The 16,716-nt window shown below is 35.2% G+C and overlaps 1 protein-coding gene across 2 annotated transcripts in view; it reads left to right on the forward strand.

Annotated features, from left to right (window-relative positions):
• The window catches only part of LOC110027128 (CBS domain-containing protein CBSX1, chloroplastic-like), a 33,234-nt gene extending 17,375 nt beyond the window's left edge, over positions 1-15,859 (forward strand). For both annotated transcript variants that reach the window (XM_020728431.1, XM_020728440.1), the window contains 5 exons: positions 10,713-10,761; positions 11,151-11,203; positions 11,677-11,792; positions 15,299-15,356; positions 15,440-15,859. In XM_020728431.1, coding sequence (XP_020584090.1) covers positions 10,713-10,761; positions 11,151-11,203; positions 11,677-11,792; positions 15,299-15,356; positions 15,440-15,514 — 351 coding nt within the window. In that variant the 3' untranslated portion in view covers positions 15,515-15,859. The remainder of the gene's footprint in view (positions 1-10,712; positions 10,762-11,150; positions 11,204-11,676; positions 11,793-15,298; positions 15,357-15,439) is intronic.
• The last annotated feature ends 857 nt before the right edge of the window (positions 15,860-16,716 follow it).

Raw genomic sequence — 16,716 nt, forward strand, 5'->3', positions numbered from 1 at the left:
CAAAGCGATGGTGATATAGATGGGGATGTTAATAGTAGAATTCAAGTTGGTTGGTTGAAGTGGAGGAATGCTTCGGGCCTTTTGTGTGATAGAAAAGTATCGCTTAGACTGAAAGGAAAATATAAGACGGTGGTGAGACCTACAATACTTTATGACGCTGAATGTTGGCCTTTAAAAGAGAAGCATAATAATAAGTTAAGTGTTGCCGAGATGAGAATGATTAGGTGGATGAGTGGCTTTACACTTAGAGACAAAATGCGAAATGAATATATCCGTAATAGGGTTGGTATAGCTCCTATGACATACAAAATTAGAGAAAGTCGTCTTAGATGGTTTGGTCACATTAAACGTTGATCATCTGATGATCCGATTAGAAGAGTAGATGTTTTAGATTCGACTTGTGTTAAGAAAGGCCGAGGTAGACCTAGGAAGACTTGGGCTTATTGTATAAAAAGTGATCTTAATTTACTAGACCTAAATAAAAATATGACACTGAATATGACGCAATGGAGAAAAAGGATTCATGTAGCTGACCCCACGTAGTGGGATTAAGGCTTTGTTGTTGTTGTTGTTGTTGTTTGAATTTTCAAATATCAACAATTAGATTTGATTGTTTTAGAAGATAATTTTGTCTTTGTAACCTATTTTTATAAATAGAGATTCTTGGATTATAATTTTGAATAGTTGATGATTGATTTGAAACTTTATCATTATTTCCTCACTTTCACTTTATTGGTAGGCGTCAGTTACCTTTTCCTTGAAATCTATGATCACTTTGACTTTTTGAGCTTGTTTGTATGTACTCAGACAAAGTTGTACATAACTGCTTGGAATGTTGCAAAGAATACTTAAAAGCACACCGAGCGACACAAGAGGTCACATAAAGGCTGAAATCAATATTTTTTCTCTGATCCTGTGGTCCTAATAACTTTAAAATGTATTATTATTTTTTGACATCCAAATAACTATCTTTAGAAGTGCTTGATAATTATATTATTATTAGGTGGATAAGATAAGGATATTAAGTAAGAAAAGTATGAGTAGCTTGCATTTAGATCTTTTTTCATGCTATACTACCCAAGGTATTTTCTTTCATTCAAATAAGTGAGGATTACTTTGATTCATTTTATGAAATTATGATAAGATTTAATTTAAATTAGGTTTTTTTTTAGATTTCGTTGCATATTATAAATAGACACTATCTTGCGATTCTTTTATAGTTGAATTGATGGTAATTTGAATAATATTTCAATATTCCTTCCAATATAATCTTCCTTTCTGTCTCTACGTAGGACATGCCCCTAGCCTCCATAAACATTTCATTATGTCCTACCAAACTATCTGTACCTTTCTCTCTAGAATATCTACCTCCTTACTTTCTCTAATTTTCAAAAATTCAAAGGAGAAGGGAACTTAACAACTAGTAAAGGAAGAAAAAGAAGAAGAAACTTTAAGGAGAAAGATGTAGGGGAAGATCAAACAAAGGTGAGACCATCATACACTGAAGATATAATTTAAATTCTTAAGTTGTTAACCATCCTTCTGCTAGATTTATTATCTCTTGTTGTCTACTAACATGCTTCATATATGTTTAGTCTATCTTCTATATATTTGCTCGAGTTTAAGGAAGGCCCTAGACTTTGTTGAGGCTTGTAAGTTGCATCATCTTAAGTTCACCACCTAAAATCTCTATTTATTTGCAAAATTATTTTGCGAAATTCTCCTAAGATTCTACCACTATCCTATCTTTCCATGACCGTCCTACGTTGGGAATTGGTCAACTTGTGACATTTTGTCATCTTGGATCATATCATATAGCGTAGACCTGAGCCCATAGATTGTGATAGAAAATAATAGTAATGGAAACAAAGAGTCATATGCAGAATCCCTTTGAGTTAAAATCTAAATTTAGGATATCTTAACATGCATAACTAAAGAAAAGGAGAAAATACATTGATAACCAGAAGTCTTAAAATTTATCAGCCAAGTGGTATTGTTAAAGACATTTCTCCTTCAAGCCTATGCAAATGTTAGCACAACTGGTTATGGAGATGGTATTTGGAAAGCAATTAACACATTGGAAGAAGAAGGATGTGCTTTGAACTTGCCATCTGATGCTGAGAAATGGAAAGAAAGTCTACCAAGTGACGACCAACTTCTTATTTTTATATTCAAAGTGATTGTGTAACTTGAGTGACCTAAATGTTATGGGCACTAGATGCAGGCAAGACAAGTTGTTGATTGGAGCACTTGGTCATTTATTTATCCTTTCTCCTTTTATATGTACACTAATGCACAAAAGACTACTTTTATTTGTTTAAAATTTTCTTTACACACATTAATGTGGTAGAGGCCAAAATTTACAAACCTATAGATATGTAAATAGACAATTGTACATTTTTAGGAATTATCAAAGGATCATGTTTATCCCATTGACTATGAAGATGAAAAGTTTATCAGGTAGTTATATGATGAAATTTTCTTCGCATACAATGCGAAAATGCATGACAAAAGGGTTTAGAAGTATATCATGTAATTTATGTCAAACCATCGCCTTAGAAATTTATTTAAAAAAAATAAATTTTTATGAAGTATTTTGGTAGCTCTTCTTAAAATTTGTGAAGAGTCCAAGAGACAAGTTTAAAGGCCCATACACTTAGAAGAGAATCATTAAACTATCTACAATAGTAAATAATGATTTTTTTTAATATAACGGCAAAATAACTGAAGTTAAGCTAATAATGAGAAAAGATAAGGGCAAAGGCATACTTGCTCCCATCAAAAATCATGATTTTATTGATCATGATTAGTGGAGCCAATTTTCAAAGAAACGGCAAAAAATCATGATTAGTGGAGCCAATTTTCAAAGAAACGGCCAAGCAAAGTTCTATCCAAATACATGAAGATCATCATCAAAAATGCTTAAGAATTAGAAAAAAAAAGCTATTCAGAGGCATATTAACTTTTGACATTGAAAACATATAAGAACTCAAGATAGAGAACTCTAAAACAATTCATTATGAGTGCAATTAATGATTTTTTTTTGAGAATTTTTATTTTCTAAAAATCTTATTTAGCAATTCAAATTGGATATCTCATACAACCACACAAAAAATCTTACATTTTATCTTGGTTCAACATGGCAAAGTTTAAGGTCACTAAAAATGCGTTATAAATGTCATCATTGGGCAATAAGTTGGTGATCTAACCTATGGTGTAGTTTTATTAGGTGCATGTTATGTAATTTATGATAACTTAAATTTTTCAAAGAAAGATATGTATTTTGAAACAAAGCAAAAATATGTATTCATAAAGGATGGGAAAAATTATCTAACTCTGTTTGTGTTTTCCACTGTCGATGGAACTAGAAGCAATAAACACACAAGCTTGAGGATTGGTGAGGAATTGTCAAATGTCTATAGATCTTAACTTTTATAATAGATTATCATAGTATCACCTATACCATATATTCAAAGAAAATGAAAAGCAAGGGCACAAAATGGAGCTTATTAGCAGTTTGGATAATAATTGTGCCAACCTCTGTCACTTTAGGAGAAGCAGATATTTTACCAAGGACAAGTAACTATTTCGGCTAGCTAAAAAAGCTCGAAAGAAGAAGCGAAATTGTTCTGCTAGGAGAAAAAAGGTGACTCAATATGCAAGGGTGACATACTGAGAAAGGAAGGAGATCACTCCAACAAATTAGGATTCTTTTCAAAAAAAGACACTATCATACTAACTTTTTCTTAGTGGGTTAAGTGAATTCAAGCAGCCCGCAACTATGGTTAGGTTATAATGAGATGTTCTCACACCTTCAATATTGATTTATTGAAAAAATTTATAACTTAAGCTTGGTAGTCATGATCCAAGGCAGTCTTCAAGCATTGAGCTTGGCTAGCCATATTCATGTTTGGATAAAGCGGGTGCGCCAAATTGAAGGATAACCTTTTCCGGATCATGTTAAATATAAGAACTTGAAGATCATGAAGGCCGCAACTAAGGTTAGGTTATAATGAGATGTTCTCCCATCTTCTATATTGATTTATTGGAAAAATATATAACTTAAGCTTGGGAGTCATGATCAAAGGCACTCTCCAAGCATAGAGCTTGGCTAGCCATATTCATGGGTGGGTAAAGTGGGTGCACCAAATTGAGGGATAACCTTTCCCAAATCATGTTAAATTTAAGAGCTTGAAGATCATGTTGACCCCAATGCACAGACCATGCCTTTGAGGAAAATAGAACAACTTAGGTAGATATAGCTTACTTGAATATGGGTTGACAAAGTTGTGTAAGGGAAATTTTTATAATATTTATTTTGAGGTGATGGTTAGTATAAGGATATTATGGAGGGATAATCATTTATACCCTACTGAATTTAACTACTACATATTTAGCCATGAGCCCTCTAAGCTTTGGTAAAATATCAAAAACCTCCCTTCTATGGTCTTTTTCATCCAACATCCATTACCTTTCTTAAGATAACTCTTTTGCCATTGAACAAATATGATAGATTAAGGTATTTGATATTTTATCAAATAAAAGCCACGTAAAAATGCCAAAAACCTAAAAATATATCTAGATGAGTTTCTCATAAAATTTCGGTTGAACCAAGGTAAAGTAAATGATAATTACTCTATTGAGGTAGAAAAGTAAAAAACTAATTTCAATTTGGAGATTCACTCTTTTTACATTATTGACAAGGTTTTTTTTCATTTGTCATGCATGTAATCTGGTGATGCCTTTAGTTCATGCATGAAATTGTTATATTAAATTTGGATCATGTTTTTTTTAGATTCCACGGGAGCAAATAAATGAACTGATTATTTATAAACTTTTCATGTATAGATTAGATTAATAGGGACTTGAGAGGAATATTAATATCCCTCAAATAGAATCTTTCTCTCATAGGGCATGGCCACTCTCTTCAGAAAATTCTATATGACCAAGCAAACTCTTTCCTTAATCCTTTCCCTCACTGTCTCACTTTCCCTTTCTACTTGTAATTCTAAAGTAGAAGGCGATTTACTTCCCAGTGAAGGAAGTGCATAGGAGAAGTAAACTAAATGTGGAGGAAAAAGGGGAGGAAACATAAGGATGGCCATCATCTACTAAAGGTATAATTCTAGTTATCAATTATTCAATCTATTAATTTCTTTTGTCCTCTTTATCTTCTTTTACCATTCACCTTGCTCTCCCCCTTGCTTTCCTTTCTTATCTTATTCCACACGTGGTCTTTCAAACGATCTCTCAAGAGAAAAAGAAATTACTTGGAATTCCCAAGTCAATTTTAAATGAGTTCGATTATATTTTTGGCAAAATGCATTTTCTTTACAGAGCAACTATCTTGGTTGTTGGAAGATTACTTATTTATCTTGCAAAATAGAAAGAATAAATTGCATGCTTTATTTGAAAGAACTTGTCGTAATCATGGTATTTGTTAAATTGGTGATCAAGGCAGCTTGCTTCTTATTGATGCAAATTGGGGTATTTAAACCCAATTACAGTTGACTCAAATAAGAAAAGAAATAAAAACACAATCAAAGAAATAAAAATAGAATAAAGATAAATATGAAACTAAATAATACAAAATAAGGGGAATTAATAAATAATAACTACTATAAAAAGCCAATGAATCTAATAAATCTAATACTCTCCCTCAGGTTGAAATATAGATGTCAATAATGTTTAACTTATATTTGAAGTCATCGAACAAAGAATGAGGAAGATTTTTTGTGAGGATATCTGCTAGTTGATCACTGGATGACACAAATATCTCCGGACTCAATCTTTTCCTTAATGAAGTGTCTATCGATCTCCACATGTTTCTTATGATCATGTTGACTGGATTGTGAGTAATATTGATGAATGTCTTATTATCACAGAATAGCTGCAGCAAGATGGAGGTTGCATGATGTCTAACCAAAGGGCTTCACAGATCCTCAAGGACATGAACCCGAATTCAGCCTCAACACTACTCTGAGCAACCACCGTCTTTTTCACGTGACAAGTTTTCCTCATACAAATTAACAATACTCCGTGGTGGATCGTCGATCATGAACCTACCCAATTAACATCTGTATAAACAATAATAGAACGAGTGGTGTGACGAGAGAAAATTAAACCTGAGCCTGGTGTATCTTTTAAATGGTGGAGAATCCGGTGGACAACTTGGAGATGATGGTCATCATGAATTTACTCACGATACCAATTGCGTGACGCATGTTCCCTAAAAGACGCTGGTAGTGAGTCTTGTTGACCGACACATCATCAAGAATGCCAAATAATTTTTCATTGTATTCATAGGGAAGACCACGGGTTTATACAGAAGAATATTATTCTCTATCAAGAGATCGACCACATATTTGTATGAGATAGGCAAATGCCTTGAGATAATCGAGCCACTTCCATGCCTAAGAAGTACCGAAGAGATCCCAAATTCTTCATTTCAAGGATTTAAGAAGAATGTCTTTCAAGGATTCTAATGCTGGGAGATTGCTTCCTGTAAAAATAGTATCGTCAAAATAAACAATAGGAATAGCTACCTGGTCATTGGAAGAATGCCAGAAGAAGAGTATGATCTCCATAGCTCACAACCACCCTTGTGAATTTGTCGAACTATGCTCTTGGGGACTGCTTTAGCCCATAAAAAAAACTTTTGCAGCCTGCACACTTGCTTTCTGGAGGCAATAAAGTTAAAGTCAGGAAGGAAAGATATGTAAACCTTTTTTGTAAGCTCTCCATTTAAGAACACATTATTGACATCTAGCTGGAATAAAAGTCAATCCAGATTCACCGCAAGGGACAACAGGACCCAAATAATGTTTAACTTGGCCACTGGAGCAAATGTCTCTTTATAGTGAACTTTGTAGGTCTGTGTGTATCCTTTGGCGACCAACCCTGACCGGCTGCATTCAAAAGACCCATCAGAGTTAAACTTGGTGTTGAAAATCCATCGACACCCCACAACTTTTTTACCTTGAGGAAAATCAACATCTCACGTATGGTTTCGCCAAAGGAACTTCATGTCCTCCATTATTGTCGTTTTCCAGGCTGGATCAACAAGAGCAATCTCAATAGTAGCTGGAATTTGACAGTCCTTCAGGACAGTAACAAATGCTCTGTAGGTTGGCAATAAATTGCGAAAGAAACATATTTTGCCATAGAATAGAGGGAGCATGTCTGATTGCATACCTTACGCATACCTTACTCTACTCGGAGAACTCACCTCCTCATTCAGAGAAGGGGTTGTGCTGATGATGCCACCTAGATTGGAGTCAAGGTTCTGTAAGGACGTAGCGTGTTCCAGAGTAGAAGCCTTGGAATGAGTGCTCCAAGTGTAGACACGAAAGTAGGAGTAGATGGTGCACTTATTGAATCAGGGGACTCACTGGATGGTGTACCCACCGGAACAAGGGACTTCTCAGTGGCAGGAACAATGGGGGGAACATCCAAAGGAGTAGGATAAGAGACAATGTTTAAGAACCCAAGCTCCCCCTCACTTGGGGCGAGCTAGGAAAATAGGGATAACTTTCAAAGAAAAAGACATCAACACTCACATATATGTTGTTAGTGGTCGGACCAAGACACCGATATCCCTTTTGAGTGGCGGAGCACCCAAGGAAGGTACATTTTATGGGTCTGGGATCATGTTTACTCCGATTGGGGCAATGTTCTGAACAAAAGCAGTACACCGAAAAAATCTTGGGGTCTAAGGTGGAGAAGATCCGATTGGCGAGGCAGTAAGACATCAGCACGACTAAGAGAGTTAAGAACTTGTGAATTTTAGAGGGGATTTTATTTATGAGATAGGTGACAATGAGAATGACATTGTTTTAAAAACTTTTCGGGACATTGGATTAAAACAAAATGGAGCGAGCAACGTCGAGGATGTGATTGTTTTTTTCTCTTGACTATCCCATTTTGTTGAGGCGTGTCCGTACACGAGCTATGGTGGAGGATGTCATTGTTGACAAAAAATTCACTCAAAACAGAGTTGAAAAACTCGCGACCATTGTCGGTCCGAAGTATTTGAATAAGAGTTTTGAATTGAGTTAAAATGAAAATATAGAAGTTTTGGAAGGTGACAAAAACCTCTGATTTGTCTTTTAAAATGTAGGCCCACATCATCCCAATCAAATTCAAGAACCACCATTTATTAGTGTAGCTAGGAGAGCGAGAGGGTCCCCATAGATCACTATGAATGAGAGAGAAAAAAGTGGAAGATATGTAAGTGTGGGATGGGTAATTGACCCAATGATGTTTGACTAATTGACATATCTTACAATTGAAATTAGAAAGATTTTTATTAAAAAATATCAGCGTATACAAATTTTTTAAATATTGAAAATTAGGATGACCCAAACGACAGTGCAATAGCATAATGAGACATTCAATGACTCGAGATAAGTTATAACTCTTGAGGGGTGTGTCCTCACTTTCTGTGATCTTCTCTTGAAAGTAGTAAAATCCAACTACCCTCTTAGCAGTTCCAATCATCTTCCCCAAACGACGATTCTGAAAAACATAATCATCATAAGAGAAATTAGCAATGCAATCAATATCATTCGTCAACTTGCTAACAAATAACAAGTTACATTGCAAGAGAGGAACATGTAAAACAGACTCCAGAGTTAGACCGGTCATTCGAACAACTGATCATTTACCGTCAATAGAACTATAAGAGTTATCAACAATTCTGCAGTATCTTTTCCAGAGCATGGATAGTAAGTTAAGAAAACTTGCGAGCATCCAGTCATGTGATCTGTGGCATACGAAAAAACAATTCATGTACTAGAGGAGGAAAAAATCGTGCGAGTCATAAGAAAAGTACATTGTCAGACGTGAGAGGTAGATGCACTCACAGAGAATTGATTGGCTCCAAGTAGCTTGATCAATTGCTCCATCTGGTTTTTTAGGGATTTAGAATATTCCGGGATGTTTTGGGTAGGAGTTGGTTGAACCATGGTAGATTCAGACGTCGTCGTGAGACCATTGGTAACAGAGGATTTGGATGAAGGCTTGTTTGTCGGTTTACCATGAAGCTTTATTACTTGTCCCGAGTGTGGTTGGGTTTGTGACTGGTTCATGGGGGCATAGAAAAGGGCTGAGCACGATTCGAGATCAAGGCGGACAATTCAGCTGAAGTAGTAGCACTGCTGAGCATGACAAACCTCTGGTTCTCTTTGCAGCGAACTCGTTGAAGGCAGCGCGAGCGAAGAGAAGAGGATCCCGATCAAGAATACAATCTTGGACTTCGTCAAGGTCTTTGTTAAGGCCAGCTAGAAATTGAAACATGCGATCCTTTTCCACAATCTTCTGGAAGAGAGAAAGGTCTGCCGGAGAATCCCATGTAATTCATAGTGCAGCATGGTCATTATAGTACTGGGTTACGGTCCTAGACCCCTATTTTGCCTCTCGGATTTTCTTTGATACCTCATAGAGTTGGTCGGAGTTTCCTACATCTGAGTAGGTATCACGGACAGCTGTCCAGAGGGCATTAGCTGAAAGGAGAAACAATTATGAACAACCAATTGAGGTTTTTATGGAGTTGATCAGCCATGACATGACCATAGAGTTCTCCGCTTCTTAAGCTCTGTAAGTCGGGTCAGTCATTGGCGACTCACAAACCATATCTATGAGTTAACCAAACTTCCAACGTTCTTTGATGAACAACGACACCGCTTGGGACCATTGGAGAAAGTTAATGTCGTTCAGTTTATGGGTTATGATTAATAAATTCATGTTGGTTTCCAATCATCCTGTCTGCAAAGGAGTGGAAATTGAAGTTGATCCTTTGGTGAAATCAAGAACAATTTCTGAAAGTGGTTCAGAGTTGGAGGAATCCACCATAATTCCGACTGAGCTAAAGGAGATGTTGAGATTTTGATCCATCAATAAATTCTGGTAGGGTTACGACAAAAGAAAACTAAGTGGTAGAATGAAGGTCGGCCGTTTGCTGGAGCATGCGGCTGCTAGGATCAGCGGCAGGAAGGGATTCACAGCAAATATGTGGAAAACAACAGATCTGTGGAAGGGATATAAACTGCAGATTGCTGGGAGAACTCAGTTGAAAAAATGGCAAGAAAATGACAGAAAGAATCCCTTCCAGAAGGAAATGACATGTTGCTGGGAGAATTATGCAGTTATTTTCCTGCAGATTGGAAAACTGTAGGAAGAATCCTGCAGGAAGATTTCTGGCAGGCGGGAAGGGATGCCGGGATCAACGGCTGGGAGATTTGGCCAGAATGGAGCCTCTATGTTTAGACCATGGCTTTGATACCATGTTAAATTGGTGATCAGGGCTGTTTGTTTCTCATTGATACAATGAGGAGTATTTAAACTCAATTACAATTAACTCAAATAAGAAAAGAAATAAAAACACAAACAAAGATATAAAAGCAGAATAAAGATAAAATGGAAACTATATAATGCAGAATAAGGGAAATTAATAAATAATAAAGGCTATGAAAAGCCAATAAACCTAACAAATATAATAGTATTATTTTTTTTTATGTCTTAATCATGATTCTCTTTCTGATGTATGATAATGCCTTGTTGATCCTTACATGCAATTCTGGTATTTTTATTTCAAGTTTACCAGTTACTCATCAAGTCATTTTACTTGCTTTAACAGAGTCCGTTTTCCAATTTTATTTAAAAAATGTCTTTTCATGAACTAGGAAAGTTCATTTTGACTTTCTTTCTTGCAGGTTGGAGTTGTTTCTGGTTATGATTTGTTGGCACTGAATTCCATATCAGGTCATATAGTTTTTTTTTTTAAACAATGATTCTTCGTACAAGCTTTTCACCTACATTTTTTTTTGTTGGAAATTTACCAATTCTAATGTATTTACATATCTAACATCTAGACTTAAATTTTTACATAATGCCACCTTACATATGCATGAAAAGGTGAATTTCACTTTTTAAAAGTAAAAATAGTGGTATTTTTTATGTGATATGAAAGATTTAGGTGGTATAAATGTAAAACGTAAAGGTGTTATATATGTTAACTCATAGGAATTGGGTGGAATATATGTAAATGCCCCTTTTATGTTTTGCCACTTGTAAAATTTTTAGTGAAATAAAACCATGCTGATGCTGAATCATTTTTACTAAATGCATTTTGCATGCTTTCTTATGATCAGGGTGTAGAATAACTGATAAAAGTATCTTCCCTGAGGTAGATAGCACATGGAAGGTATGCAATAATATGAGAAAATTTGCTTTTTTTTTCTAAATAGTTAAGTCTCTTCTTTATAATGCAAGATATATTTTAAGATACAAGAACATGTAAAACAGACTCCTTGAACATAAATGAGCAAACAGGCCAATGTTCAGATTTGCTCATTGGTATTATGAGTTAGTAAAAAAAAATATATATTAATTTGTTCAATCATCTAAATGAACAAACTTTACTAACTCTTATTTTAAACATCGAGTTATTCCTTAAGCGTTTTAATTCTTTCACTGCCCTACTTGTTGTTGGGTTTCTAATAAAAAGACCTCGCGCTAGTTTATGCACATAATGCATGATCTTATCTCATAAATTATTAGAATTAGCATAATCTTTTTGTTGCCATGCCCAATTATCATGGTGTTTTATGCCATATCTTTTCTAAAATCTACTTTGTTTCGCTGGCAATTTGCAATTTTTTTTTTTCATGTTTGCAGAAATTTAATGAAATTCAGAAGTTGTCAAGTAAAACAAATGGCAGGACAGTTGGTGAAATGATGACCTCTGCTCCTCTTGTTGTTCGTGAGAAATCTAACCTTGAATCCGCTGCAAGGTTTCCTACTAATCTGGCCTCATATCTTGCTTAAATAAACTTCAAAAAAATCTAGAATTTAAACACGCAGCACTAATATTTTATCTATTTATATATCCAACTCATAAGTTTTTGTCTTCATCTATATAATACTTCAATCTCTAAAACACATGAAGAACCATCTAGATTTCAGAATATGGTGTTTGATATATACCGTATTATTTTACAAAACATCAAATCCCTTGACTTTTTATAAGGGGTCATTTTAGTCTCATTGTCTATATGTCAAATCCCTTTTTTTATAAGGGGTCATTTTAGTCTCATTGTCTATAAATGTGTCAATTTAGTCCTAGGCTCATTTAATGAGGCCTAAAGTAGTTCTCCTCAAATATTATTTCAGCCCATATTAAGAACAGCTTGGGGACTAATTTGATATTTTTGCACTCAGACTAAAATGTACCCATCTAAATAGTCAGGGGATTATTTTGACACTTTATTATTATATAAGTAACTATAAATATTTATGTGTTTGATATATATACATTGACCCGGGAGCATTTTCTCCCGCAGAATTGCGAACCAGATCATAAATAATCTCGAGATATATAATCAAACAGTGGGTCGCCAAATTTTTATTCAATATATTTTTTCCTTTGTTTTTCCTTCTTTTTTGGTTCTTTATTACTTATCTATTATCTAATTAGGGATATGTATTAGGAGATTATTTATGTCATTTTTATTTTATTTGACTACTGTTTTGTATTTGGAGAATTTTTCTCTGTTTTATACTTTTTGGAGTGTTGTATTCTTTTCTTTTTTAAATGTTGTGTCTGTATCTTGCTTAGAAACATGTGTTTGATACTCCTTGCAGCCTGTATCTAGCTATATGTTGTTCGACTCACTAATTTCAGCCGAGATAGCCGCCGAACGTCATTTAACAATCGCACATATTGTCATACCCTTGCTGTTCTACAACCCCCTCCCCGCTAAACCCACTTCCTAAATACCTTCTAGGAGTCCTAAAATGGTATCATCAAGTATCAGAGCCCGACAAACCCAAAATTTTTTGAGATTTGTCGTTTCTACACATACCAAAAAATCTGCACAACTTAAATCTTTCATTTTTTTAACACCTAAACCAATCTTATTGCAATTCTTATACCCTACCCTAAATTTTAAAAATTCAACCTTCCTATATTCACCATAAATTTTCCCCGATGCCTAACACCAAAACCCTAAACTTCGACCGACTTTTATCTACAAACTTACATTCATTGAAACCTTGATCAAGAGAAAATGACATCATACCGTCTAAAAGAATCGAAAAGAAAAAAAGGTGTCCGAAGCTTACTATAGATAATATGCACAGAGAAATTCAACTGCAACTTGCAATAAAAGCTTGTTGGCTTTGAGAGGAGTCAACTCAGAGAGGCCACCCATAGCCACAACAGTGACTCATCATATCAATGTGAGAAAGTGAATCCCTTCCATCGAAAATTTTACAGCGATGAAGAACCAATACCCCAATAATTTGATATGGAATATCAAAGGAGAAGATAAGATTTTGGAGTAAATGTGAATTTACTATATTTTTATGGTCTCATGGATCTGGAGAAATTTTTCAAGTGGCTCCAAAAACTGGAATGGGTCTTTGATTACATTGATGTTTCACTTAATGGAAGAGTAAAGATGACAGCCATCAAACTCAAGAAGAATGTTTCATTTTGGAGGGAAAATTTGAAGTGCTTATATTGGCACGTGGGAAAAGCTATTATCATTGTCTAGTCTGCAATATATTATAGACAAGACATGTTCTTGAGACTTCATTACTTACAACAGCATGATCACTCAGTAGAGGAGTACATTGTTGAGTTCGAGCAACTTATGTTAAAGTGTGAGCTGGTGGAGTCCGGGGAGAACATTATAGTTCGACATTTGCGGGAATTAGGACCAACAATTAACAATATGGTATAGTTGAAACCCTATTAGACATTACATGATGTCCAAACCTTAACCTTGAAGGTGGACGGTGACATATGAGAGAATGGGTACGTCAAAGATGAGTATCAGCTTGCAGTCGATGAGTGAGAGATGCTAGTGATCCAAGTTAAGCCCACAAGAGCAGGATTAACATTGGTTGTCTTAGAGAGCAGTGACTCCAAGGTAACAGATATTCATATAAACTTTGAGGATGTGATGCCAATAACTACCTTTTTTGTGGGCCTTGAGAGGAGCATCAGTAGGACTGACACTGGTTGTCCAAAAGGTCCATGAGTTTGAGGAGCTGATACGAGACCCCATATAAGGGAATTTCAGGATTTTCATACGTACAATCTACCTCCTAAGTTGCCACTGCCGAGGTAGGTCCAACAATTTTCACTTAGATAAAATGAGAAATTTTTTAGCTATTCTTGGAATATTGCAGGGAATAAGCTTCAACTCAATAATGCACTCACTGACATATGGTTATACATAAGTGGTGAATTGCAATTTTGAAAATCTCCTTAGCTATTTGTGGGAAAGAACATTCGACGGTAGGATCTAAGTCCTTCTAGAAAGAAGGAAAACTGCTCATAGTTTGGAGAATGATGTGGGAGCATTTTTTTCTTGCAGGACCGCGATCACGATCATGGATAATCCTGTGATACACGGACCAGGGATCTCGCGATCACGGGTCAAATAGAGGTCGCCAACTTTCGATTTCAACATATTTTCTCTTTATTTTTCTCTCTTTTCTTGTTCTTTACTATTACTATTTTTTAAATATGATCTCTCTATTAGAGATTATTTATGTGTTTCTTTTGCTTTTTTGGAATACTTTTGACTATTATTTTTTATTTGTAATATTTTTTTCTATTTTATGCTCTTTGGAGTATTGTGTCATTTCCTCTTGCAAGTAGCGTGTTTGTCTGTTGCTCCGGAATAGGGCGTGGATACTCCTTACTGCTCATATTTCGTCATTCGTCTTTCAACCCACAATTTTTAGCCGGGATAGCCGCCGAATATTGTTTCTCTGAATGCCATCAACAACCCATCATATGATCCTCTCGTTATTTCACAATCAACTCCCCGCTAACCGTTTTCTAAGTACTTTCTAGTAGCATGAAACCCACTTTCTTAGTATATGTAAAAGTAATAGAACGGTATCACATACATGAGAATTAAGCCTTTGTTTAGGATCATCTTTCTTTTTTATTTTTTGTTTTTTGCTTTTATTTTAAAATAATTTTTTGCATGTTTTTATTTTTTATTTTAAAAGCATATTAACTTGCTTATAAAAATATTCAAAACCTTTTTGAGTGTTTTTAAAAACAACTAAACATGTTATAATATATTAAAATTTCATTTTAAGTAAAAAACATAAACAAAATAAAATAAAAGTAAAAAACGACAAATAAAAAACTAAGAGGAATCCCAAAGGGCCCCTAAATTAAAAAAATACAAAAAATACATAAGAATTAAGCGGCTATGTAATGTAAATCACCCCAAATAAGTTTCCCAAGAGCATTAAAATCTGTTGTTTGCAGGCTATTGCTTGAAACCAAGTACCGCCGGCTTCCAGTAGTGGATTCTGCTGGCAAATTGGTATGAGTATTCTTCGTTATGTTCTCGACCTCTTCACTTTATTTATTTATTTATTTTGTTCATCTTGTGTACTTTTCTTGTAGATTGGAATCATCACAAGGGGAAATATTGTTAGAGCAGCGCTACAGCTCAAACAGGCCAAGGCAAGGAGAACTTGAGCAGCATTCATTTCATTTAGTACTCATTAATCAGCCGCAATCTACCTGTGCATATCAATTCTTTAAACCAGCATGATCATGGCGACTAAATCTCAGCCATTTTCCCTTACATATGTTTAATTGTATAAGCTCATTTGTTACTGGAACAGATTTCATATGTCAGCAATTCATTTATAGAAATTTTATGAATGCCTTTTTTTTATTTTGTTGCATTAGTGAAGATTACTGATGAGAAATTAGTAACGAAGGTTTTTGGTGGGGGCATTGCCTGTTTGTTTCAGTAAGGTTCATTGGCCTTGGTACTATTTCTGTGGACATTTTTACCATATAAAGGAAAATTTACCCTTCCCACCTTTTACTCTCGCTGGTCTCACTGCTATTGCGAGCACTTATTCATCAACTTATTCCATTAGATATCATATGCAAATTTGAGTTCGGAGTCCAGTAAGCACTTATCATGTGATAAGTGGTTTCCACTGTAATACACGGATTTGGTCAGTTTTAAGAAGGGTGAAGCGATGGTCACTCACTCTGAACTCAAATTGGTGTCTGGTGTGTCCTTATCTAATACAGTGCTATTGAATCAACATCCCCTTCCAATGTGTTGAGAAATTTAGAGCAAAAAAAAAAAAAGAGAATCAACACAAATTCAGAAGAAAACACAGATTTAAATAGGTTCGGCAAGGATATCTGCGTCCTCGGGAGCAGATCGACGACTTTCTTTCAATTTCAGAAAAGAGTACAGAATACCTCTTAGAGTTATAATACACATATATAGATATCCTTGGAGTATAATATATAATTATAAAATTACCCTTATACGGTATAATGGGGAGTTCTTCTTATGTAAGGATGTAAGGGGTTTTCGAAACTCCCATTTTCCGCTCTGCATCCTTCCCATGAATGAAGACGGGATTGCAACAACTTCTCGCCATCCTCTGACACACACAGAACCGAAGCCTTCTTCTTTGCTTGTCTTCCTGCACAGAAACCCACGTCAGCGATGCCTCCTTTGAACAGAGGCGCTCGATACTCTATGTTGAAATCCTTGGATCATGCGCCACTCTTGACTGCCTCTGCTCACGAAACCTAGCCCTATTGTTTGGTCCCAACCCTATTTGAGACCTCACCTAAGGGTGGTTTTGGGGCTATTAAAATAATTATGGTGACAATTATAGATTTTTTTTTTTTTTTATAAAAGT

The sequence above is a fragment of the Phalaenopsis equestris genome, unplaced genomic scaffold, assembly GCF_001263595.1.
Source record: "Phalaenopsis equestris unplaced genomic scaffold, ASM126359v1 Scaffold000002, whole genome shotgun sequence".
NCBI classification, from domain to species: Eukaryota; Viridiplantae; Streptophyta; class Magnoliopsida; order Asparagales; family Orchidaceae; genus Phalaenopsis; species Phalaenopsis equestris.